The following is a 27,452-nucleotide window of genomic DNA, read 5'->3' as shown; positions in this document are numbered from 1 at the left end:
GGCATTTCCATGGGTAAAACAGTGCATTTATAAAATTGCCTGCCTGATATGCAGGGAAAAATGCATGCAAAAGAACTGCACGTGTGCCCTTTAACCTGAATTCAGGAGAGATGTTCTCAATGCAACTTTTCAAAACAAAACTATCTGCACTAAATAGCAGGTAGATGTGCCAGTGCATTCTGAAAATTGCTTTAACCTTTGTGTTTAACAGCAAACTGTTTCAAAATTACCCCCAATAAGCATATTGCACAACCCGTAGAAGAAGCCCAGGATACCAGCATGAGAAAAGATAATTACTTACTTGGTATTGTTTGTCCTTGAAGATAGCAATACAAAAGAGTTACACTGATGGATCATCAGGTGACCTATCTGGCTAAAAGAACAGTGATGGCAAACTCCAGTCTTGGAATGCCACAAACAGGCCATGTTTTCAGGATATCTACAATCAATATGCATGAGAGATTTGCATGCACTGCTTCCATTGTATGCAAATCTATCTCGTGCATATCTTGAAACCTGGCCTGTTTTTGGAACTTGGGGACTGGGTTTCGCTATCACTGGTCTAGAATGTTCACAGGTTCTCCCACCACGTGGTGGTGGCAGATGCGTCGGAATTAACGGTCTTCATTACTGATATTTAATGGCATAGTTTGATTAAGGGAAACTGAATAATTCTTCAAAAAGGAAGTTGGGTGGACTGTAGGACTATTAGAATTCTGTCTTTGGACAACAGTTAACAAGTAGCACATTTAAAACAAATCAGAGAAAATTCTTTTTCACTCAATGTACAATTAAGCTCTGGAATTCATTGCAGGAGGATGTGGTTAGGGAAGTTAGTGTAGCTGGGTTTAAAAAAGGTTTGGATAAGATACTGGAGGAGAAGTCCATAAATTACTATTAATCAATAGAGAATAGACAGTGCTTGCTGCTGGCATTAATAGCATGGGATCTAGTTAATGTTTGGGTATTTGCAGGTACTTGTGACTTGGATTGGCCACTGCTGGAAACAGGATGCTGGGCTTGATGGACCCTTGGGTCTGACCAGATATGGTATATTTTATGTTCTTAAGTTCTGAAATGCAATTGGAGGCAAGAAATCAGGGCTTAATTCAAGGCTTGGTTAAAATTCCTATAGTATTCTCACATTCATGCAAGATACCCAACTCTTGCACTGCCAGAAATTACAGAAACGCAAATCTGAATTTTTAGATACTCTCAAAATCATTCAGAAATGAGAGATTGTCCAGAACACTACAGATTTCTTTTTCTGACATTTGTTGAAAATGATCATCTAATTTATGGAATTCTGACCTGTGAAAGCTCCTGCAAGCTTGTCAAGAAACGTATTAAGGTTGTACAGTAAAATGGCAGCCCCTTATAGTATGCATTTTTTATTAACCTTTATTTCTGTACATTCAGGTGGACTAACATGGCAGCAACACTACGTCATCTAACCTAGGTAAGCATCTTGCAGGTGAAAAGGATGACTTTCTTCTATTTTGTCTTCAGTAGTAAGTCAAGTGTCTAGGACAGGGTGCATTTTATATAAAACGTCCGTTTTTAGATGTATCTATTTTACATCTAATTGGGGGTTCTTTAAGGTTACAAACATTGGTATGTGTTGGTTTTTTCATGGCACACACAGTATTGCTGGGTACCTTTTCTAGCAGAATCAAATGTATACATTTCCATAACAAAACAACACTCATCACCATCATCCCCGCGAGTAACCAGCACCAGTACACACATTCTATCAGCCCATGCCCCTCACTCTACATCTTTCCCCCTTACAACTTCAGCCCTACTATCTATTTCTACCAGCCTGCCCTCGACTTTCTTCCCATCCCTACCACTCAAACTCCCCGCCCTTGCTCATTCTTGCCTCTTTCCACCAGTTCTTATGCTTGCCATTGGGAAGAGCTGTGCAGTGTAACTAGGAGGAGGAGGCAGGGGCCATCAGCTATCATCAAAGAGGCCAGCAGCTCCTAAAAACCTGTGCCGTTGAGGAGTCGGTGTGGAAAAGGCAAGCAAGGAGAAGGGCTGTGAGAGTCCTAGGGGCAGTGGTGTTTTTCCAGTCATTATCCAACAAACATCTGTGGTTTTATAGGCGTTTTATCAGTAAAAACCTAAAAAACAGAAGCCCTAATTACATCTCCTCCAGGCTCTTAGCTGTGTCCCTACATACTATCCCACATTTGGCAAATAGACTGCATAATAAAGGTGAGATGCACAGTCAAGTGGAAGAGCAGGATCGGGAGACTGTGTGAGCAAGAAGACTAAACGGAGGGAAAAAATGAGATGGACTGAGGAGGACAAGAAATAGATAAATAAGACAGGGGAACCAAGAAAGAGAGAAAGGAATAAAGAAAAATACAGAATACAAGCCTGATTAAAGATAAGGAAACGGACCACGATAGCAGTGCATAGGATCTTGGATCTAGGATCTAGTTGCAGGTTTAAAACCAAACTTCTGAACCTGAAATTCAGTAACAACGTTGGTAATCAGCAAGTGAGAAGTCTATGATGCAGTGATGGTTGGGAATGAGTGCAACTCTATGTGAGATGGAGCAATAATTTGCACCTTTAAAGGGTTTTTCCACATGCTGGTCCCAACTGACAGAGTGAGTAAAAATCAATTCCAACTAATGCAATTATCGAGTGAGGGAAAATCACTATGGAATGGACAGCTGGGAGGAGGGAACAGAAGAAAGGACCAATAATTATCTATTTAAAAACCCAGAAATGCATCCATGATCCTAATCAAAAGCTAGTCAATAATCTATGCAACACCAGCCCTCAACCCTTCAGTGCTATTCCTCTGCAGATAGCAAGTTCAGGAGCTCGGGATGCAGTTAGCACAACTCCTAAAAGCCGGCTGTTCTATACAAGATATCACGCAAGATAAGCAGAAACGTTGATCTCTAGGAACCAATCTGAAAAGAAGCTCTGGTCACAAGGGTGATGCTTGGTGTCTTTATCATCTGACCTGCTGATTTATTGTTCTGTTCAAAAAAACACAATCACAATCTGATATAAAGCAGATCCTAATGGGCGCTGTAAGTCACAACTGAGGTGCACTGGATACCAACACCTGTAAGAGAAAAAGGCAGGGATGGTTCAACACTACGGTTACATAATAACTGTAGAGTTGCACCATCGCTGCCTTTTCCTTTAACTTTTCCTTTCAGCAGGCCGATTCAATATGAACACACTAAACGTCAGGCTTCTCAAACCTGTCCTGGGGATCCCATAGTTAGGTTTCAGGATATCCACAATGACTATGCAGGAGATACATTTTCATATAGGGTTTCCAATGCATGCAGATTTATCTCCTGCATAGTCACTGTGGGTATCCTGAAAACCTAACTGGCTTTGGGGTCCCCAGGACAGGTTTGGTTACGTCCTGTTTAACATATTATATGCAGTTCATGGAATGTATGAAAAGGGAGCTTGTACAAACCAAAGCACAAACAGACTTATTATAACAAAATGAAAAAGTTGCACACACAACTTATAGCAGGACAGGGAAAAGAATACCCTTGATGGCATTTCATGTAAAGAACGCTCTTGTGCTAGCTGCTTTCCAGTACGAAATACTAATAAACTCTTTTCTATCTCCTGCTGTGAATTTTTGCAATATTTTTACTTTGATTATAAAAATGTTTTCATGCATTGGCATGTGCAGGCTCCCTTTCTGCACCATTAGGAGCAGTGGATCCCCATACTGGCAAAGCAGGTGGCTCTGTAGATCAGGAAGGAGATACTCTGGGTGGTTGTATGTGGGATTCTGGTGTCAGGACAGCAGGGGTACATCATGTTACGATAAAAGCACACCACATAAGCCAGGATTTCCCCAAACCGTCCTGCTGATCCCACAGTTAGAGGTGTCAGGAAATACATAATGAATATGCATGAGATAAATTTGCGTACAGTGGAGACCTAGCATATGCAAACTTGTCATGAATATTCACTGTGGATATCACTGTGACTGTGGGGTCACTGGGGCAAGTTTGGGAAACCCTAACATATCCTGTGTTTGGGGTCCCAGTACAGGGACAGCAAGCTAAGCAAAGTCAAGCCTATCTAGGGTGTGGATAGAAGTCCTCCTGAACCCCTGAGTACTACAGAAAGTCATGTTAGTGTCACACTAGAAAGCACTATTTCCCTTAGGGGAGTGTTGAGGCAGAGAATACTGTGCTGGGGAGGTGATCATCTTTCAGCTGAGATGTTAGAGATTCACATTCTTATACCATATTTATGCAGAAGTAGGAAGAGTATCTCAGTATCATGATTTAATTCCAAAAGAATTTAGGTAATCTGGATTTCTGTAGGAATAACCAAACTGAGCTCAAAATAGCACATTTTTTTAATACATTAATACATTTTTAAAAATGTCCCAGCAGTGCTGTGGTTCTCAGAATACCAGTCTTCAGAGACCACCTGACCAGTCTGATTTTCAACATATCCACAATGAATATGCAAGAGGTATTTACATGCCCTGTTTTCTTTGTATGCAAATATATTGCTCATGCATATAGATTGTAGATATCCTGAAAACCAAAGTGGCCCTTGAAGACTGGGGAGAGACCCTACTGATCTATTGCTTTGGACGAAAGGGATTAAAAAAATGCATTAATACCAGAAAGACATTTTGATCTATTCTCTCTCCTTGGAGTGTTGTATTATTTAAATACTATGCTAATCAGAGCAATGTCAGATTTGCAGAAGAAGATGCTTAAACCATTATAACCAACAGAGAGATGTCTATAGTACATCAATGTAGAAGAGCTAGCTTGCTAAGGCCAAGCCATTCCCTCTCTTCTTGCTATGCTGCACCAATGAACTTCATCACGTTTAATCTTTTTCCAGTGGTGATTGTTCGATGAAAGAGATAGAGAACTATAAAGCTTCTTTTTTTCTGGGATATGGCAAGCATGTGCAAATCAAATGCTCAGAGTCAAACCTGTAAGCCGTTGGATAGCTTCAGTAGTAATATGATTTATAAGGTGTAGTTTGCCTTGAGAAGGCACAGATTACAGTTGTTTCCAATCTTCAGAGGGACAGACTTGCTAGTCTGGTGTAGCAAACATGACAAGAGGCGGGTGTGGCACCTTATAGCCCAACCCATTGATTGAAGTATGAGCTTTCAAGGACAGAGTCCATTTCGGCAGAGGTAAATGTAATACAGTTGTTTACAGTGTCTGCTTTGGATGACCACAATCACACTTTGGATTGTCTTTGGATTTCTACTTAGGGAGGAGATATGCACAATATCCAGCTGAGGTTCTAAAATGATTTATGGTGCAATCAGTCTTTCTTAAGAGGATGGAAGCAGACAAAACTCTTGCAGGTTCCTCTATACCTTTGTTTGAAACAATTTCCTGTTTCATTTCACTTTAAAAGTGAAATGAAAGGATGAACAACATTTCATTTTGTTTTTGCTTCATTTCAAACTAGCAGCTAGCCCTAGCCTCTTCCTCCTGTTGAAAACCGCTGGACTTTACACTTTAAAGAAAGTCCCCCTCGGCCATCTTCCTCATTGCCCCCTCCCTGAACCCCTCTTGTCCCATTTGGGAGTTTCAATTGGGTAGGAGCAATCCCGTTACTCCTGCCCCACTGCGGCAGTTTTTCAAAACCTGAGGCCAAAGCTATTTTCTGTTACCGGTAAAGTTGAAGAAATTCAGGATTGCTCCAGCTCCATGAAGTCCCTAGGGATGGAGTAAGTGGCTGAATGGGGGCTGCTTGGGGGGGGGGGGGGGGAGGCTGTGTGATATGGCTTTTGGGTTTTTTTCCCCAGTGGCACTAGACCCACCATTTTTTTTTTATTATTTTTTGTTCACTTTCTAAAATTGTATATTTGTATTTCAAACAAATGAAACAAACAAAAATAAATCAATAAGTACATACATTTCTGTGCGTACCTCTAATGAGGTCCTTATGAGGAGCATCAGCAGAGTTTCATAGTCCATATCAATTTTAGCAATGCATCTGCTTGCTTCTAGTTTCACATGCTCCCAAATATAGTTACAGGAGCTGAATCGGTATCAAGGAGGACCAAGAGGTCTTGATGTAACAAACACTCTGGGATTATACTCTTGGATTATGTTGAGCAGTTAGGGTTAAATAGTCTCTGGTGCTCATTGAAGATTCACTGCAACACAAACAGTTCTGCTATTTAATGCATCTGTCTATAAAATATGTTTAAACTTGTTATTCGTAAGTTCAGTTCTCGGAAGGACGACAGGCTGACTCATCCTTGCTGGGTAGATGAAATAAGTACCAGTCTAAACTGAGTAATAGTAATTGTGCTGTGTGTTCCTAAGTGCTCCCTCGTCACTAACGAGAGAGATTTCTGTGATTTTCTGGTATTTAAGAAGGTGATGTCATTAAAGTCAGGCAAAGTGATTGAGGTGAAGAAGAGAGTGTCTTCTTATGTGGGCACGACCCTTGAGATAAGGGAAGTTGAGTGATGAGTATGTAAGAATCATCATTTTAAGATGATTGATCCTACTGCATGGAAATCCAGTGAAAGCACTCGGAAACCAGGCCTGCTCTCAGTGTAACAAGGTTTGATCATAATGGGGCAGGACCATCAGCCAGGGTAGGGTTGTCACTGTAACAGGGTTTAGAACATTTTTTTTCCCCAATGGGAAGGGCAATTATCAAAGACTTTTATGCCATATATGGCGATGTTGGCGCATTCAGATCCCGCCATTTGTCCAGCTTAGTCTGAAGGTAGCCGGACAAATAAAACTATAAACAGTGAGGTGCTATGTTTGACTTTTCATTGCCTGTAGCTTTTAGCAAGTGGCGCACCGATACATTCGAAAGGCTGAGCAAATGGCACATTCCATGATTTAAGATTTTACAAGTAGCTTCTGAAATATAAAACTTCATTATGGAGACATCACTTTTTCAGCTGCAGATATTCATGTTTGTCATCTGCTGCATTATAATTTTTCAATAAGTGTCTACAGACGTTTTGGATCATTTCCTTTTTTTTGTAGTTATTCCAGACACCTGCCCCAAACTATTCAGAGAGTGCAGATTATAAATAATTTAAAATAAATACGTTTTATATTTGAAAATGTTCACCTCACTCTACTGTTACACATCTTCTATGAAAATGTATATTGTTCACAAGGTTATACTGTGCTCAACTGCTATGATAATTGCATAATCTGTAAACCGTTATGATGGCTCTACCGAATAACGGTATATAAAACTCAACAAATAAATAAATAAATAAACATGGCAGTGGGATATTCTTTGACTGATGTCCGTATTTCCCCTCTTCTGTGTGTAGTCGCTGCTGTGATTGGCTTTGAGTACCTCAGTAGTAAAGCAGGTCCTTCAATGTTTGTAAGAAATAAATAAACTGGCTGCTGGAAAGTTGCCCTCCCTCACTTCGGCATAAAGCGTGTGCGACGTTCTACGACTTTTAACCACATTTAAAGGAGGTGATTCTTGGGGGGGGGGAGGCGTTAAGTCGGTGGAAGGGAAATAACATATGTAGATTGCATTTTTATAGCTACATGCTTTATTTTCCATTAAAAAAAAAAATCCACGCGCAAAAAGCACGAGCAAAACATTTGCATGGACTTTCCTTAGCTTTGCACTTCCTATCTGCCCTTGCACAGACACGGACAGGGTGGTATCAGCAGAGGTTTAGAACGCGTTTTTCTCTTTTAATCTGATTAAATTGAGGATGAACCCTGATTCCGTGAGCCTCCGAGCTGTAATATATAGCTGTAATGACTGTGTAATGAGGAGAGCGTGAATATGCTAAGGTATGCAAGACCAGCTATTACGATCCAATTTAAGAGTTAATTGGCTTGTACTGAAAAGAATTTCATCCATAGTCCCTGCGACTTAATAAAGCCACAATGTCATTTTCTCCTTCCCCTTCAGCAGGAGTGGTGGGAGGGGCAGGGGTCTCTTATTATACTCTTGATCCAGCTGCTAAACTGGGGCTTGAAGATTAACTGGTAAACTCGCTTGGATTACAAGGCCCTGTAGTGCACACGCCATGCTCTCTCAATTTGTCATCTCTATCTGCTGAGGTTTGATAAGGCGAAAAATAGAAAGCTAAGGGCCTCATTTGCTAAGGCTTTTTTCCCATTCTTTGTCTATGACAAAAATGCTTTAGTACACGAGGCCCTGAGATCTTTATCAAGCTTTTAGGTTTTTATTTTCTTCTTCTCTTTTAATCCAGCAGTAACTTGAAAGGCAAAGTGGAATGGGTTTCTATGCTTAAACAGCAGCTACCACCATAGGAAAAGAAGGGGGGGTTTACTAAGAAACCCAAGCCTTCCACTGACAGGCAGGGCTTGAAACGATTCAGAGTTAACTGCAAGACCTGTCATATTGCACAGGAATCTCATTTTCTTACTGAACTACTTCAGGTTCTAACTTCATGTCTTCCTCCCCTATCTGACCTCAAATGGCACTTTTTTTTTGACCCAGCAGTTTCTTCCTGCTTCCGGCTCATTTGGAACCGGGGCTGACACCTGGCACTAGAAACGTTCATTTGCGTCTACCTTGGGGGATTCTTCGCTTAGTTTGTAATCCCCCTGCTCCCAAAATATACCCAGTGTGGTGATTCCAGTGACAGTCCTTTGGCTTACAGGACCCTGCAATCTTGGGCAATGAATCCAGCCACCTGGTGTCACCCTTAGGTGACGATCATGACTCCCTCCCCCCCCCCCCCCCCCCCCAGGAAGCTGTGTACACTGGCTCCGCAGCATCCCCAGCCCCAGACACCCCAGGGAGCGAAGACTCGACTTAAAAGAGAACTAGAGTCTTTTTGCATAGCAGTGTGGAACGCTACCACCGAGCCACTAGGGATGTGCATTTTTTTTTTTACTTTTTATTTAAGAATTTTTATATTTACATTTTCCAAGAATACACTGGAAAAGAGAAAAACCAGAATACAGATATGACACAAATAAATTATAGAAGAGAGCAGGAAAATAAACATATCCCATTAAATTCAAGTACAAAATGCAAAGAAGGAGGCCATTTTCAGTTCATTCTGAACAGAAAAAAACAAAATGTGCATTCTACAAAAATGCCTGAACATTTTTTTTTTTATTATTTTTGTATTCATGACATTGAAAAAAAAAAAAGTAAGCGCCTCTCCAGGCCCTAAGGCCTAGGCCCGACAACAGGACCCAGCCTTGAGACTTGGTCAAGTTGCTGTGGCCTAAGTCCAGTTTTTGGGCCCAGCCCCAAGACCTGCAGTCTAGGCCCTGAAGCCTGAATCCAGGGCTGAGGTCTGGTTTGGATCCAAGGCCAGGCCCAGAGGGGTCTGGTCCTATTGACGAGGCCCAGACCTGAGGCCTAGTCCTGGCACCAAGACCCAGCCCTGAGGCCTGGTCCCAGTGCTGGGCCTACTCCTAGAACTAAGGCTTAGGCCTAGCCCAGAGGCCTAGGCCCCAGCCTCCTGCCACTCCACTCTGACAATCACATTCCCCTGCAAGTCTCCTAGTCCAATTGATATTTCAATTTTCTAATGCAAAACCTTAAAACACCCAGAGCCAAGAAGCACACTCCATGTATGAAGGGAGCAAATGAACGTTCTATTTTTGTTATTTTTAGTTGTAATATTTTAGGCAATTGAATTATGAATGCTTATGAGAGATGCACGAAAAGACAATAACCTGACAGTTGGCACAAACGCTCACAAGTTTCAAACTTGTACTAATGCAACAAGATGCATCCAGCCTAGTGCACGGGTTTACTCTCAGTTGAGCACGCGTTTCATGTGGATAATAATAGTGTCCGATGCAGCAAGGCGATTAGCCTGGCTAAAACCCGCATCCTAACAAACATACTGGATAGCACCCATGGCATCTAAATTCCATGTAAATGAAGATATCAGCTAGTACCACCCGATGCAGGAAAGCTTTTATGCTGGAAAATTAATTCCAGTTTTGGAGGTGGAATAAAGTTTACTCACAGCCAAGGGCTCATAAGAAACATAAAAATGTGGCCTTCTGTGTTGCGGGAAATGTGCCCCCTGTAGGGTAGGGGTTGTTTCGAGAGATTAATATAAGGCTTAGTTATTTGGGATTAGAACAAAACATAAAAAATGTCTATAGGGATTAGTGGTGCGGAGCGTGATTAGCTAAAGGGCACCTCAAAACATCGTGAGCGATTCCTTTCCTTCTGGTAAAACAGGCATTGCAGATTTCTGTAGCTTCACGTAAATGCTGCACTTTTGTTAGGGAGGCACAATTTGAATAAGAACATAAGAACTTAAGAACATGCCATACTGGGTCAGACCAAGGGTCCATCAAGCCCAGCATCCTGTTTCCAACAGTGGCCAATCCAGGCCATAAGAACCTGGCAAGTACCCAAAAACTAAGTCTATTCCATGTAACCATTGTAAAATGTAACCAATGTAAAATGTTTAAAAGCCTTAAACGCACATTTCTCCTCAGTGCGCCCTTTTTGTACGTCACTTCGATTTCTTTTTTTTATTAGGAGATCGCACTGGGCGCACAGGGGATATGGGTGGGTGGGCGTGCATTAGGAAAACGGGCATTCATAGTGAGCGCCCATTCTTTGCAGGCGTCTTATTGCCATCGGCCTGTGTGTTTCTGTTCCCATGTGTCAATCACATGTGCATGAACTTTTTCAAGAGAGTCATTTTTTAAATAAAGCCACTAGATGGCACTGAGACAGCTGAAGACTTCTGAAGCGTCTTGGCTATAACATCCTCACTGTAATAAAGGGACTGTTAGCACTCTTGCAAAAGAAAAAACCAACAGCAGCTTCCACCTTTGGACTTGGGATCAGTGGCAGGCTGGCAAATCTTTATCTTGGGGGGGCAGGGGGCACAGGCCCTATATGAGGTAGAATAATTTAACAGTGGACTCCCCGGATGCTCCCAGGAGATGCAAACAAGTCAAGGACAAAGGCGAGTCAGGTGTCTTTTCAGCTTGTGTTCGGTTTGACAACATTTTGGGATTTTCCCCTAGAACCTCTAGGAAAATTGGACTTTTCTAGCCCATTTAAGGACAGTTTGAAAGAAATTCAGAAAATGTGTTTGACGTTAAAAAATAATCCAAAGTTGATCTTCCAATTTGATGGAATCCACTTCAGATTTTTCAAAAATCAAAAGCGGAGTCAAAATATTTGCTATGAAAAGGTTCAGTGAATCTCTAGACTTTTCTCCAGGTTTGTTAAACTGTTCAATGAAGCTGTTTAGAAGACGGCCCCCAGGAGCGCCCCCCCCCCCCCAGCACATCACTACCCAGGCTGTTCTGAAAACAGCCCTCAGTTTTAATCTGCACAACTTCCCCTTCCCTCTGTCCCCACACAACTCTACCAATGCATCTGACACTGTTATCCTAATATTGCAACCTTCACATAAAGGAACAAACAAACAAAAAAAAAAAGTCTAGTTAGAGAGTTTTAGGGGTCTGGGAGGATAGGGGAAAAGGCAGGCAGGGTAGGTAGGTTATTAAGGAAATTCCCTCCCAGTCCACTCGTTTATTGGAACGGACTGGGAGGGACCTGGGAAAAGGCCCTATTGCATCACCGTGCATATGTAACAAAATCTCCCCCTTGCACGCGAGTCGGTACTCGCGCGCAAGTGATCGCGCAGGTATAAAATTGGGTGCGGGTAATGGATTTTATAACATGCCTGTGCACGCGCCAGGAAATAGGCGGGTCTGAAAATTCACCTTTTTGTGCGCAACAGCCACGATGCTCGATAATGCGTGACAGTGCTCAATAGCTGGCATGACATAGTGTTTGTCATCAAGGGCATCTGCGGCACTCATAGTCTGCCTGTGACACTCACCCCGAAGGTGCCCACGGCGCATGATGGCTTCCATGATCCTTGATGGCATTGATGGTGTTTCCGGTGCATGATGGTGCACCAGCGCACCATGGTGTCCACGGCCCTCAATCCAGGATGCCGAATGGAGACCATGGCACTCACTGGCAACCATGACACTCTATGGTGGCCATAGCCCTTGATGGCACCTCTCCCCAGTGCTCAATGGCAACCACAGCACCTATGGCACTTGACGCGCTCCTGGGGCCATTGTTGCTCTGGCTCGCATGTGCACAGGCAACCTAGTCCGGGCATGGCAGCGAAGTTGATCGCCCAGGCTCATCAAAGGAGATGCTTTGCCAGATCAATCTGACATGCTGGAAAGGATGAGCTCTCCTCCCCATGGGAACATCTGTTCCTGAATTCCTCCATGGTCTGAGCCTCCGTCTATGCCTAACAGTCAGACCGAATTTCCTGGAACTTTTGCCAGTGTAGGAACTCAGGCAAGTCCCCAGGCCAGAGGCCTACATGGACCACACATGGATTGCACACCGACAGTCTGAACAAGCTCCTGACAAAGGCAAAAACAGACAAGTAAAGGAAAGGGACACAGGAATATGCTGCAGGTACAGCATTATATATTAAAAAGAAAAGTTTTGTCAGCCGCATAGTGCACTAAGCCTACCATGCAGCCAACACAATGGTGCTAGGAAGCAAGAGAATTAAATTAGATCTAAACTACTGCAAGGGAGGTGAGGGAAAAAAAAAGAAAACCCACCAAGGCTCTGCCTGAAAAAAAGAGCCACTTGCAGCTCCAGAAAAGCCTTAGGCGAATCCACCAAGCTCATGGTTTCAGCAAACTGAAAGGTGGCGGGAGGTGTGTGAGCCTTTTGTGATACGGAGTAGTTGACGCAGCCTCGAGGGCAAACCCATGAGGCCTATGCTGGCAGATGGTGAATGTGCCCTGTAGTGGAACAGGTTGGAGCTTCACTTTTACTAGCTGCCTCCGCTGCAGGTTAAGTCCTTTGGTGAAGGTAACCAAAGGCACACCAGGGTCAGGGCAGGCAGCTGGCAAGAGTGGTCAGGTCAAGCCAAGAGCTCAGATCCAAGCAAGTGGTCAAGATTCAGCCAAGAGGTGGATGGGTAGACACTGGACAGACGAGTAGGACAAGGCAAGGCTAGATGAGGTGGGGCCAGAGAAGACAAGGCTGGAAGGTAAGGCTGTAAGACAAAGCATAGCAATCAGGAAGAAACGCACAGGAGCAACAGACACTACGCCTCAGGAGTAGAAAACCTGTTGCTGAGGCATGGAACAGCTGCGGCGCCTTAGCTTATATAGGCCAGGGTGGCTGACGATGTCTGGAGGCGCCACTTTGGAATTTCCACTACAGTATGCGTATTATGTGTGCACATGCGCCAGCGTGCCTACGGGGAAGGAGTGGCCTGGCTGGGATGATGGCTTTGGCAATGGTTGATGGTGGTTGGTGATGGCGGAAGACCAGGGGGCCCTCTGGTAGTGTCGCTCAGTGTCAGGAGTGAGTGTGGTGTTCCGCGAGAGCGTCCCATGAGCCGCCAAACGTTAACACTAACGTAATAAAGGATTTGTAACTAACATATAGTGCAGAGTTCCTAACTTGAATGCAATATTGATCAATGTCAAAATGGCCGAACTGTGTTATTTTATTTTCTACCAAATTATAGTGGACCAATGCACAGATGTCACACCAAAAGAGAAAATCAAAAGACAAAACGTGTACTGCGATACCACTTATGAGTGGATTGTAATTGGGAACAAGTCAGGTGAATGGAGATATAAACAAACAAGGAGAAATAGAACAACAAATGTTTCAAAAACAATTACTGCCTTAGGAGACTATTGTACAATCAATTAAATTCACATTTTTCTTTTTTGAATTAAAAGCAGTATTTGTTTTTGAAACATTTGTTATTCTGTTTTCTCCTTGTTTGTATCTCCATTTACCTGACTTGTTTCCAATTACAATCCACTCCTAAGTGTTATCGCAGCACACATCTTGTTTTTTTGATTTTTTTATTTTATTTTCTTACAGCAGTCTTACTTCCTCATGGCTTTCTGACTCCCGGTGTGGTCTAATCTCAGTGCAGCTCAAAGAGTAGGATCTCCAAAATGCAGACTCAGTTGGCAGACTTCCAAGATGTGCTTTTTCTCACTCCCCAGAATACAAATTGCTCCCCAGAATACAAACAGATTTCTCACTGCTGTGAGAAATCTGTTTGTATTCTGGGGAGCAATTTTTCTAGAAATGTACTTTCAAATTTCACTCGGTTCAGTCCTTAAACACTACATTATGCTCAGACTGGAGATCTCCTGCACATATATTTCAGACTCTAAACTGTTAGTTATGGTGTCATTCTGACTTTGACAAAATAAGGACTTTAAAATAATAAAAGTATGAAAGAAAGTCTGGAAAGTTCTTATGCATCTAACAAAGTACGAAGTAACAGAAAAGCTAAACATAAAGGTGAAAGAGAGAGTGCTAAAGACAGCAACTCATTCACCAATAGCTCTTTAAACGCATTAACAACAAAAGGATGATGATGGCCAGTAAGGGACACAGGCAAAACATGAATCAAACATTAATAAATATATACACTGTAGCATATATGTTATAAACCAAATTGCCCCAAATAATAAATGATTGTGAGCTTTAAACTATGGACTATAAGAACATGCTGCTGGTTCGGTCCTCAGATTTTGAATTTTTCTTAAGTAAATCCTATATTTGTGTGAAGTATGGTTACAGTGTAGATATAAAAACAATTGCAGGTATATGCGTTTAAAAGAAAATACATATCTTATTGAAGAACATAACTGGAAAACATTAGAAAGATGGAAAATTGTAGCAGAAATAGAAGTCTTACCACATCAATAGGCTGGATTAATTTCTGCCTGGGCCGAAATGATGGATGATCTTGTTCATCCACGAAAAGAGACGTCTCTGGCTGGTCTTGCACCAGGGGTTCCACCCACGGCTCCATAGTGTCAGCACGATCATCCACAAATTTGTCGTCTGTGTCTGGGAGGATGTTGGCGTCCATCTTTTGGAGGAATGTATCTGGTCTCTAGAAGTAAGAAAGAGGACCTCAGAACAAAACTCTGTGGAATATATGGCAGTCTACTGATGAGAGTTCTGTATCTTGTCAATGTCTGCAACAGATTTTCTTTTACATGATTTGCTAACCAAACGATGGTCATCATCCATTCTTTTGGCTAACCCCACCTCCTTCCATAAAGTAGATCTGTCCCGCTGACCTGATTACTAAAGCTAAGAATGACTGTCCTAAAAAAAACCCCACATACCAATCTAGGGCTGGATTTAAGATTTTGGCACCCACAGGCATGACTGGAGAGCAGGGGAGGCTCCTGAATGGAAAATGTGGAGTAGGAGAACCAGATTGCTACCTTGCCCCTTTGAAGCAGGACAAAGACATCATGCAGCTGGGCAAGTTGTGGGCCCAAAAAAGGAATAACTGGAAATCATGTGTAACCCCAGGCTGGGTTCCTCTACAGGAGTCCAAGGGAACACATCAGATACTGGTGTTTACACTGTCTTCAGAATCCCTCGTCGTCAATCAACCACAAATTCCTCCAGGATTCTCTATAGGGGGACGGGGAGATTTAATCTCCAAGGCCCGTGGTATTGTTTCAAGTCCATGAATACTCTTTAGTAAAAATCATGCTGGATGCCCTAATATAATTCCAACATAACTTTACTGATGGATTCATTTAATATCAGATGTAAATATATTTGACAAGTCCAATCTTTAATTAGTTCTTTATATAAGGTACTGCTTCCTAGATAAATCAGGGGACTCTGTATTGTATTGATTCTGTAACATTCCCATTAATTTCCCTTCCCAATTTCAGGGGCAGTTTTAAAGCTTCCTCCCATAACAGAGATGTGATATTTGGGTAGACTAGATGATTGCATTTCCCAGTTTATCATACTTTACATGCAGTGGAATAAAACCAGAAGAGATTCAACCTATTGATAAAAAAAAAAAAAGGGAGCCAGCTGGGAATCCAACCAGTACTGCAGGAGGTATGAGAGAAGATGTTAACCAACTGTGCAACCTGCTGGACCGAACGGAACGGCCTTTGTGCTTTGCCATATAATTTGCTCTGAGTTCCTCCCATCCTAAGATGTTATACAGTCCTTGTACATTAGCAGTGCATATCATAGCAATACAGTAAAATAGTAAATGTCAGCAGATAAAGACGCAAGGGGTCCATCCAGTCTGCCCAGCAAGATTTTTTTTGTCTTTTGGGTCATAGTAACTGCAGCTCCATGAAGATTACCCCCATGCCTATTCTATCGAGAGTAGTAACTGCCCTCTGTGCAGGTTACAGGATTCATAGTGCAACAATACAACCTTGAGCCTGAAATTGACCAGGATTTTAATTTAATTTGACTCCAACACAGAATGTGCGTGGAGTGATCTAGATTTAAATAAATCAGCTTTCAAAAAGTAGGCGCAAATCTGTTCGTGTACTTGAAACGAATGAATTTCCTGAGCCGGTATATTTGGGGGAATAAAATCATTCAGCAGAGCCCTAGTTGCAATCTATGGATGGAGCCTGCAAGCAGCTGACTGAAGCTCATGAATATATAAGAGCAAACTCCAGGGGTACTGCATGCATCGCTTCCTTCTAGCTCTAGCAATCAGGGCAGCAGGGTCCCACTGGCATTGCATTAACCCCCTCCATTATCTTGGGACGTGCTCCTTCCAACCTGAGCACCTGTTTCCAGACAGTGGCCTATTATCCTTCCATTAGCAACGTAAGTGACAGCACACTCATTTGCAGGCTGTGTGCAGACAGGTGTGAAGCAGCCTGCCTCCTCTTTCCTAGCAAATCAGCAAGTCTTCTGTTGCGCCAGCAGCACAGGAAAGAAAGGGAATATGATCCAGACAAGAATATAAAGCCACAAAGCTGCTGCTGATGCTGACTTGGCTTTTACATGTGTTGGGCTGCCTGGGCGGTTCACTATCTTGGTCTGAATCAAGCAGCAGGTGCTCTTAGTTCTCAGGATGAATGTCAGACTTTAGGCAAATGTTAGAACAATATTCATACCTAGGAACTCTCTGGATTTGACCCGGAGACTACAGAATTCTAACAGAATTGCTGAGTCTCAGGATCAATACCTGAACTCTCCAGCTGATTTTGTTTGTTTGTTTGTTTTTAATTTTGATTTTGTTTCTGCAAACTACAGAAATGGAATAAACATTAAATGAAACAAAAAATAAACCCACATTTTTTTTTTTTTAAATCTACACATCCCTATTATCGAGCTTGCTTGGTCAAGATATTCAGCAGTGAGACTGCACCACTGAATATACTCAGCTGTCATATAATTAGCTGGATAACTTTATCTGGGTAATTATATGACAACCAAATAGCTATCCTAGACTCATCCAGCTAACTAAGCCAGATAAGGTTGAAAATTGGCACTAAATTGTTTAGCTGGGTAAGCAGTGGGAACCTTTCTGTGTGGCACAATGTTGAAACAGCTCCTCTAAGTTGGAATTTAACCGACTTCTCAGCTAAGTGGCACTGAATATCAACCTCCCAAGATTTATCTAAATTTAATAACTGATAATTGGTTTATAATAAGGGATGTTCAAGTATTCTCAGTGAGTCTGGTAAGGTTTATTACGCCATCTTTTTAGGCTCCATCTCAACAGTCCTATATTCTCTTCTCCATCTCTTTTCTGCATGGCTGCTGGAATGAGTGCTTGTTTAAGGAAATAATAATTTGTCTTCGCCTGAATTAACTGTCATCATATAATCAGCTTCCTCTATAAATTCCCTACGGGTGGAAATGTGGGGACAAAGGGAGCTCAAGATACAGCTAAAAGGAGTTGAAGGGAATCAGAAGGACAGACTTTCTGGACTTCAGGTTTTCTTTCAAATTATCCAAGTCTCTTGTAATTTAAAGAAGTGTAGTTAGAGGTGCACGGTACATATTCATAACTCGAGAGCTACTGAGTTCTTATTCTTTCCCCCCGATTTCATCACCTCTTCCTCGGTCTATCCATTCCTTTCAAGTCTTCCCCTCTATCTTTCTCCTCCCCCCATCTTTTTCACTTTTTCTCTGATGGAACATGGAAGGGGATGGGATGGCTGCCAGAGTTACATGTTTCAAACAAATTACAACAATTATTCTGGTTTCCTTTCGTGGCTGAAATTTCAACCGAAGCAAAGCAGAAAGATAGCATTCCTGAGATGTCTTCTTTGGTTTATTATTAATAAACTGAAACTGTAGAGACTGGATCAAGAGAACAGAGAATCAGCCAGCAAAGTAACGCAAAGGAAAAAATCACCACAGTTCTTTTTTTCTCTATGTCATACGTGTTTGGTCTGTTTTATCAGATACAACATAACATTCTGTGACTGTACTAAAGTAGTATGGTTGCTGCATTAGTCCAAGAAAAAGGTGATTTAAAAAAAAAATTTTGGATTAACACTATTTCTTGACTAGCTTTCAGGAGCTGCACGCCCTTCATCAGGTCTAAACAAAGAGACCAGGTGCTTTGCCTTGATCTGCTCATTTTATTTTGACCTGATGAAGGGTGTGTGTATGTAAGATATGTATCAAGCTAGTCAAATAAAAAGGTATCACCTTATATTTTTTCTTAACTATTATTTCCATATAACTGTAGTAAAAGGAAGCATTTCATATGCTTTTTGAGTGCTGCTTACTTGAGTTTATGCATTTTGACTTTTATGCTAAATAAATGTGTAGTTGTATTGTTTAGTGCTGATTGCCTAGTCTTTACTTGCATTGTGTAACAGTACATTCCTGCCCTTCAGTACCGGGCATTGCATTAAATAACCCCATCTCTTCCTACTGCATTAATAACGCCAGTTTATCCCAAATCCCTCAGCACTGGTTATTTCATTAATAATCATATCACTGGCCTTTAAATTAATAACCTCAACGCCTCAGAATTACAAGTAGCAGAGACGTTAAACAATGGTACCTACCATGGAAGAGCCTGTGCCTGCAAAGGCCTTCACTGTTCTACGATAATACAAGGGACATGAAATGATGAGAACCAGATCTTTTAGAGGTTAATATTCAAATGGTCTGTCTGGCTAACAATGGGTTTTCAAAATTACCATGCTCTGAGCACCTCCAAGTTATCTGTCTAAGTAGTTAGCCAGATAAAACTTATCTAGATAGCTTGGAGGCACTCTCGGGTTATTCTGGGGTCCAGCTAACTTTGGTATTCAGAGATATCCAGATAACTTACCTGGCTAACTCCAGGACTGGCAGAAAGCAGTTCTATAGTTATCTGGCTAACTCGAACTTTCTAAGCAGTGCTTTGCTGAATATCCCAGAGAAGTTATTTGGCTAATGTTAGCCAAATGATAACTTGTCCAACTGCCGCTTTACTGAATATTGACCTAACATACATTTCTGTTAATTTTAACAAAGGCATAGAGATACATAAAACATTGAGCCAAAGATACAAAGTCAGGTTATACAACATCAACTTCAGTGCTGGGGAGCTCAAAAGATAAAAGAAGGTTAACTAAGATGTGACTGACATGAATAATCCAGATAGGCACAAGAGAAGAGAGAGTTTGGAGATGATATTTGTATTTTGTCTCCCAGGAGTGGTTCAAGGCAATCTGCTGCCTGCGGCGAGGGAAGAAGTGGCTCTGCTGTCCCCTCCCCCTCTCGCTCCCTGAGGTGTGGCACAGGTCAAATTACTGAGGTAGCAAGGAGGTGGTATCCCCCTTGGAATCTGCCCCTTTCAGTGATTTGAAATGCTGGGGAAGTGGGCAGGCAGGGGTCAGAGTTCCCAGAGGGGTGACAGATAAGAGTGTCAGTCAGTGATATTTCCAAGAAGCTAGGAATCCTGCCCCACTCCTCGCAACCCTACCATCTGCTTCCCACACTTCCCCAGCATTTGCACCCTGGGGAAGTGAAAGATGGATGAATGGTAAGGGTCTATATGCATGGCACACTCTTTCAGGGTCAGTGCAAGGGAATTAGGTGCTTGGCGAACTTTACACCCTTCCACTTCCACATTCTTTTATTTTCATTATACAGCATCCCACATGACCAAGGTTCTCACCAGCAAGCAAGAACGAAAAGCTGAGGAAACGTACGTGCCATTTTAATGTACATTGCTAGTTCTGTGTAAAGTTTTGCATTTTGGTCTTTAATATGCTCTGCTTTCATTGCTCACAAGTCTGTATTTTCATTAAATAAACCAACTCATTGTCAAGAGAATAACACAATGTGAAATCAAAACTATACTGGAAGGCCACTGTCAGGACCTGTGGTATATCTAAAAGAGAGGCAAATGGAAAGCTAATGCAGATTTCACTAGCCTTACACTTCTCAGTAACCTCTAGGCATCCTGTCCACTCAGCACTAGACATCCCTTAACAACCTTAATATATTCCAGTGCCTCTGCCCTGAAAATTTCATTAACAATTTCAGCATATCCAAAGTCCCAAACACTTCCTAAAAAAAACAAAGCATGCTGCTTCTTTCTCCCTCTACTGGATGCTTCCTCAATAGTCCTTGTCAGACCAGTCAGTCCACACCAGGCATTACATTATTAATACCAGGATACCCAGGTCGCTCAGTATTATAAAATCCCAAGTAACATTCCATTGTCAGACTCCATGACTTAAGATGCCTACAAGGGGCAGAGAGTCTTCTGAAAGTGGCATGTCATGATTGAGCTACAGTATGCTGCCTCCTGAGCTAAAGAATTTGAAGGGTCATTGTTCTGAAACACATGCTCCAACAAGGAAAAATGGAAAATGTGAAAAACAGCCATGAAAGAATTACTAATTGGAAATTGTATAGTCAACATGTCTGTGGCAGAGCCAGATGGTGGCCAAACAAGTGAGCACTCAGGGGATCTAACAGGGAAAATGCAATAATTTATTCTCTACATGAAACTAAGCAAAGTATCGGGTTTCTCAATTTTTCTCTTCATTTGTGAAGCCTGGAGACTAATCACTAACTTAGGAAATTGGTCACTGGTATGAAGCAGCAAAATGATCCCCCTGGTTGTAGCTTCGGTGCTCGTAAGGTGTAATAATGAAAAACGCTCTGTAAGAGCTCTGAGGTTATGCACAAGCACGGGCTATCTGCAAGCTCCTTTGCGTTCCTCATTCCTCTAAAGATCCCAACACCTGCTCTCACCCACAATATTCAAACTGCTCTTTCTGATCCTGACATTTCCACAGTCACTGCCTCCTCAATATCTCTAGAGGACATTAGGTGTATTTCATTAACAGAAAGGACTCCTGACCGCTCTAAAAAAAAAAAAGAGTGCTCTGGCATCAAAGCAGCAGGCATGAGGATGCCAAGGGAAATATGGCCCCCCCACTCTGCTTTCTTTCCTCTCTGGTGGAAAAAGCAGAAGGGGCTAAAATCATGAAAAATTCAGTGGTTTTCTATTTTCTGCAATTAAATCCTGGGCGGAACTCAGCTGCTGTCCATGGTGCTGAAATCGCATTCCAAGCTTGGCCCCGGCCTCGCACCTTCATCCGTCTCTGGAGAAATGTTTCGCTGCAAATGCACATGTAGGTAATTCAATTAGCTTTCTCCTCCACCCTCCCTGGGGAAAACAGGCAGAAAAGCTGACACGTCCTTGTTTAACAAAGACATTATTTCTCCCCGTTTTCTTCCTTTTGACTTTTGCCCGGCTGTATTCAACTCATTAGTTGTCTAACAGGCTGGGCTGAAACAAATCTGTCTCCATTCAGCAGTGATTCCATTTGGCGATTGTAATTTCCTATCCAGATAAGGAAGGCTAAAGAAAAAGAGAGCTGGTGATTGCAGGAAGCCTCTCAACCAAGAGATAAGCCCATCCACTGTGGCATTCACTCAACAGAAGACAATTTCAATTTCCTTTGCCAAGTGCTTGAAACGTTCATTATATGCATGTATGCATAAAAGGCTTTTCCTTTCAATTTTCGGGGTGAAACTAATTATTGTGTTGAGGAAGTAAGGCAATAGATGTAAGCCAATATTTTTGAAAGTACAATGTGAGGATGCTGTAGCCACATATCCAGTAGGATATGGAAGATGCTTTATTACTACACTTTTTTACTACATATTTTCCCCCTTTAGAAAGCTTCTATGGATTGCATGGTAAAATACCACTTCTGTATGATTCTCATTATAGCGTATGTCCCTCTGTATAAAGCCTTTTATTTTAACACTATGGGCCTGACTTTTCAAGCATTGCATATATATGGACAAATGATTTTTAAAAGCAAGCCATTTCTATTGCAAAGCATTTATGAGGCTCTTTCTGTCATGGCATGCACCATTTAATACTCTTCACCAGTGATATATAGCTTTTTGTTATCACATATATATTTGGATGTTATACCTTATTCATTTTAAAGAATGGTTATAAAACTCCCTTTCTGATATGATCTCCTGCATCCCATTTATAACATTTCCTATGTTTTTACAGATATCTGTTATTCCTTTTTATATGGTTTTTTTTTGGTTTTTTTTTTAAGGACTTGCATGGATGTCCTCTATTTGCAAGGGTCTGTTATTACACTCTGCTTTATATGATTCTGCTATAACCATCTTCCAATAACTACCCATATGCAGAAAACCAACACTTCCTATCTCTAACCTCACATAATAAATCCTACTATTCGTTCAAATGGACAATTCCTAGCAATTACCACAATCTCCTGTTAATGTACCTCATCAAATCTTTTAAATGTACTTTGTCAAAGTTAGATTAATATATTATGTTAATTTTTTTTCATATCACTTCTCTGCTCCAAGTTGTACTTATCCCTGTTTTATTGTAACTGTAATTGTTTTTTGGTTCAACACATGTTATTTACCGTACTTTGTTCTCTATACCTTTCATCACTCCCTGTTTATTGTAAACCAGCATGATGTGACACTCTCATGAATGCCGGTATAGAAAAAACTAAAATAAATAAATAAATATAATAAATAAATATAAAATTCCTGACACAATAAACTCAGTTTCTTTATAAGGCACACTCTTATACCACTAATTACATAATGCAACTTTTCAGTCTGTTTAAAATTCTGATAGAAATTCTCCAAGACCTATTATAACATTATTAACTATTACATGTTCCTACTTTATACAGCTCTATATTCCATTAAAATAAACAAACATGAAAAGATTCAAAACATCTCATTTTGGTTCATAGGCATTAAACAGAGGTTTCCACAATCTTGTAGAGCAAGGCATTATCCTCTGGATTTTACATGCTTTTCAGATTTTAGAGTCTGTGCCCAAACATTCCTATTCCTAATGCTGTCTTCGAAGAAGATACAAGCCATACAATGTGCCTAAAAGACAAGATGGGTCAACAGCTGCTGCTTTATAACTCTCTCATAAAATAAAAATGTGCCACTTTTTACTGCAGGCCCACAACAGATGGTGAAGCAACAAGGAATGGTCAATTTTATTTTTAATAATAGTTTTATGTGAGCTCAAACTGACACAGGAGGCCATTTTCAAATCTACAACAGATGCATTATGTAAAACAAGAAACCATAAAACTTCCCAACAGCTCACACCTGACATATTAGCACATGCTTGAAAAACTGAAAAGCAATACAAATGCTAGAGGACTGGCTATGAATCTGTCTGAAGTCATCAATAACAGGAGTTTGTTGGATCATAACATATAATATACCCCTACGGACATCTGTCCACAGCACATAACTGCAGAGCTCTGTAAAGGTGGGCAGGATCAAGGTGGCAGTGCTGTGCCCCTCTCTCCCCAGCAATTCAAAAATAAGGAGTAGTACAAGATACTTTGTCAGTTGTCTGAGATTCCTAGTACAGGAATAGAAAGAGGTGCTTCAGGTCAACACTGGTTTGACAGAGCTAAGCACTGGAACAGTGTAGCAGTAGTTGCTGTAGAAAACGGGTGATGATGAAGAGGATGAGAAATGGAGAAGGAAGAGGATCTTGTCTAACCCCTTTCCCATTTCAAACTGACTGGGCCATTCATCAAAATGCGTTAATGCATGGGATACATTAACGCATGCGATAATAATGCTATCGCTCGGCACAAATGCAAATTTCGGGAAGGGGCAGGATTAGGGAGGAGTTTAGGCAGGAATTACTTCCAATGCACTTCATTTCAACAACTACACCTTTTTTTCTGGCATTAAGCTGTGCGATATGCCCAAAATGGCCATAATGGAATTTGCGATAAATTTTTAGAATTGCATTTCAGCCATTTCTGGACTTCAGAGGAGAGGGGAGAAAGGAGAGGAGTGGAGTGGAGTGGAGAAGAGAGAGAGCGCCTCTGGGGACGCCCTCACAGTATGCAACTATTTGTATGCCTTTAGGAGGGTCATTTAATAGGTCAAGGTGAGGTGTTGGTGGTGGTTTAGGGGCCAGTTTCACATGCAGAGTGAGATGTACAAACAGCACAGTACACCTCGGTAAACATTTGACTTCATGTGGAGTGAGGAAAGTCTCAGAAATATGAAATGTTGTACTATGTTATCTCGGCCTAGCTTGATGGTACCCTGTTATAGAGTCCATCAAACTACCTTGGGAAGCTTACTGGGCAGACTATTTAGACTATTTTGGTCTTTTTCTTCCATCATTACTATGTTACTATGTTATATGTGATACAAATAAAAGTTTGTTTTTTTTAGATAGGGGAGGAAGAATGCTAGAAGAAATATGTTTGCACAAGGTTAGGATTCCTGACCGCTTTCCATTTCCAGTATTCCCCTGTTTAAGACAATAGAAGTAATAAAACATTGACAGGCAAAACAGTTACAAAAAACACCACAGTAACAGCCTGAGATTTGGAATTTTCTAGGATAATATTTTCATAATGTGAAAAATTCTAACTTATTGTACTTTCTATGATTGGGTATGATGCAATAGAACATTATTTGCTGAACGTGTTCAATTTTGAGCATTTGGATTCATTTATAACCATTGTTTTTATGAGACTTTCAATTCTGGTTGCCGCATCTCAAAAAAGATATAATTGCGATGGAGAAGGTACAGAAAAGGGCTACCAAAATGATAGGGGGAATGGAACAGCTCCCCTATGAGGCAAGACTAAAGAGGTTAGGACTTTTCAGCTTGGAGAAGAGATGACTGAGGGGGGATATGATAGAGGTGTTTAAAATCATGAGAGGTCTAGAATGGGTAGATGTGAATCGGTTATTTACTCTTTTGGATAATAGAAAGACTAGGGGGCATGCCATGAAGTTAGCATGTGGCACATTTAAAACTAATCGGAGAAAGTTCTTTTTTACTCAACGCACAATTAAACTCTGGAATTTGTTGCCAGAGGATGTGGTTAGTGCAGTTAGTATAGCTGTGTTTAAAAAAGGATTGGATAAGTTCTTGGAGGAGAAGTCCATTACCTGCTATTAAGTTCACTTAGAGAATAGCCACTGCCATTAGCAATGGTTACATGGAATAGACTTAGATTTGGGTACTTGCCAGGTTCTTATGGCCTGGATTGGCCACTGTTGGAAACAGGATGCTGGGCTTGATGGACCCTTGGTCTGACCCAGTATGGCATTTTCTTATGTGTTTCAGGGTGTTACAGTCTTTTTTGATTTACATACTGATACCATACCAATATGAACATCTACCTTAAGAACTGGAGTCCACACCAATGCAATACCATAATGGATTTAGGGGTGTGCAGACCAAAAAATGTCATTTTTTTGTCATGTCAAAATACTATGACTGTCACTTTAATACATTTGCCAGCTCATGTCCAGAGATGTGTCCATTTTATAATATATGTGCATATATGCACATATGTTATAAAATAGCCTGGATGCATGAACATGTACGCACATTTTTAGATGGATGCACACGTGCATGCAAATGCCACTTCTATCTCGTAAGTGGGTGAATTTTATAAAAGACACGTGCTGACACCATTACCGGTTTTCCTAGCCATTCCCAGTTCACCCAGGTAAGGGATAGGACTTCCTTACCCAACTAATTAAATAGCCTCCCTGTTAGCCCTGACTAACCCCGCTGATCTGTTTAATTATTTTTTGTTTTATAACTTACACGCCATCCATAGCAGAAGTAAAGTTACAAGGCGGGGATGCTGGCGTGCCTCGTACGCATAAGTATTTACGCACTGGTTTCATTGTGAAATCCAGGAATGCCCATGGCCCCCCCAAACCATGCCTGTGCTCCTTTTTTGGAAAAAAAAAGTTTTGTGCACACAGTGGGAAATATGCACCTATCCAGGTAACTTTTAAAATCCACTCAGCGCATACCGGCCCAACATATTCGCCTTATCTTCTGGTTTTGGTGCATGTTGGGTTTTTAAAATTCACCTTTATTATATGGTTTGTGTCATTTTTGTTAATAATGTTTTCTCATTTTTTTTCCTGTTTTGGAAAGCGCACAATGGAGATAATTTTCAAAGGACATAGATTGTAAGCCCTCTGGGGATAGGGAAATATCTACAGTACCTGAATGTAAACCGGTGTGATATCTCGATTGAGATCGAATGTCGGTATATAAAAATAATAAATAAATAAATGCATAAATGTAACATAATATTGTAGCAACCTTAAAAAGCCATTTACTCATGTTAAAGTGCACTTACTTGAGTAAATCCTATGTGCAATTCAATGGCATATATTGTAGCAATTCTCAAAAGTCCACTTACACGGGTAAAGTGCATTTACTCAAGCAAAATCCAGTTTACTCAAGTACATGCTCTTTAAAATCAGGCTCTAAGATGGTAACTTTCATAGTGGCATGCAGGTGCACATTCATCAGCCTGCTCTCAGTGACGCGGCCATTATATAATAGGAATGCATATTATAAAATAGCCTGGCCATGCACACATGTACCGCATGAGTGGGGGGGGGGGGGGGGGGGGGGGGGGGGGGTTTTAAAGTCATGCACTGACGCCATTGCCAGTTTTCCAGGTTTATTCCCAGTTAAGGGATAGGACTTCCAAATCCCCCTAGTTTAATATCCTTCCTTCCCCCTCTGTTAGACCCGACCCTTAAAACCCCACTGATCTTTCTAGATTTTTTTGGTTTTATAAGTTATACATCATCCATAGCAGAAATAAAATTATGCGGTGGGAACCCCGGCACATGCCAGTGCGCATAAGTATTTATGCACTCATTTCAAGTTTTAAGTCCAGGAATACTCATGCCTCGTCCCCTTTTATTTTTATTTTTATTTTTTTTTAAACTTTTCATTTATGCACACAACGGAGAGTACGTGCATGTCCGGGCAGCTTTGAACATCCTCTCGGCACGCTGCAGCCCAACATATCCGCATGTCCGGCTTTTAAACTTCATCTTTAAGAGGATAACTTTCAAAAAACTACTCGTGTGTGCCTACATATAGGTATGCGCAAAGTAGCTACAGGACATGCACGGAAAGGACATGCACAAGTTATTAAAAATGTGAGTATATTTGCATGCACAAACGCTTGTAAAAACCATGACCCCCACAAGTTCAGAATTATCTGTATAAATGCCGATTTACACAGCTAAGTACAGGCACATAGCAAGATAAATCCAAAAAATGCTACTTAAAAAAAACGGACAAATAGCATTTTTCAGACTTATCCGGCTAAGTAGTTCCTGCTGCTGCTTAG

The 27,452-nt window shown here is 41.3% G+C and overlaps 1 protein-coding gene across 5 annotated transcripts in view; it reads right to left on the bottom strand.

The window, feature by feature from the left end:
- CCDC33 (coiled-coil domain containing 33) overlaps positions 1 to 27,452 on the bottom strand; it is a 294,341-nt gene that overhangs the window by 86,219 nt on the left and 180,670 nt on the right. For all 5 annotated transcript variants that reach the window (XM_029574706.1, XM_029574707.1, XM_029574704.1 and 2 more), the window contains one exon: positions 14,690 to 14,890. In XM_029574706.1, the coding sequence (XP_029430566.1) occupies positions 14,690 to 14,890 (201 nt within the window). The remainder of the gene's footprint in view (positions 1 to 14,689; positions 14,891 to 27,452) is intronic.

Source organism: Rhinatrema bivittatum, chromosome 13 (assembly GCF_901001135.1).
Source record: "Rhinatrema bivittatum chromosome 13, aRhiBiv1.1, whole genome shotgun sequence".
Taxonomy (NCBI): Eukaryota; Metazoa; Chordata; class Amphibia; order Gymnophiona; family Rhinatrematidae; genus Rhinatrema; species Rhinatrema bivittatum.
This window is presented reverse-complemented; position numbering and strand designations above follow the sequence as displayed.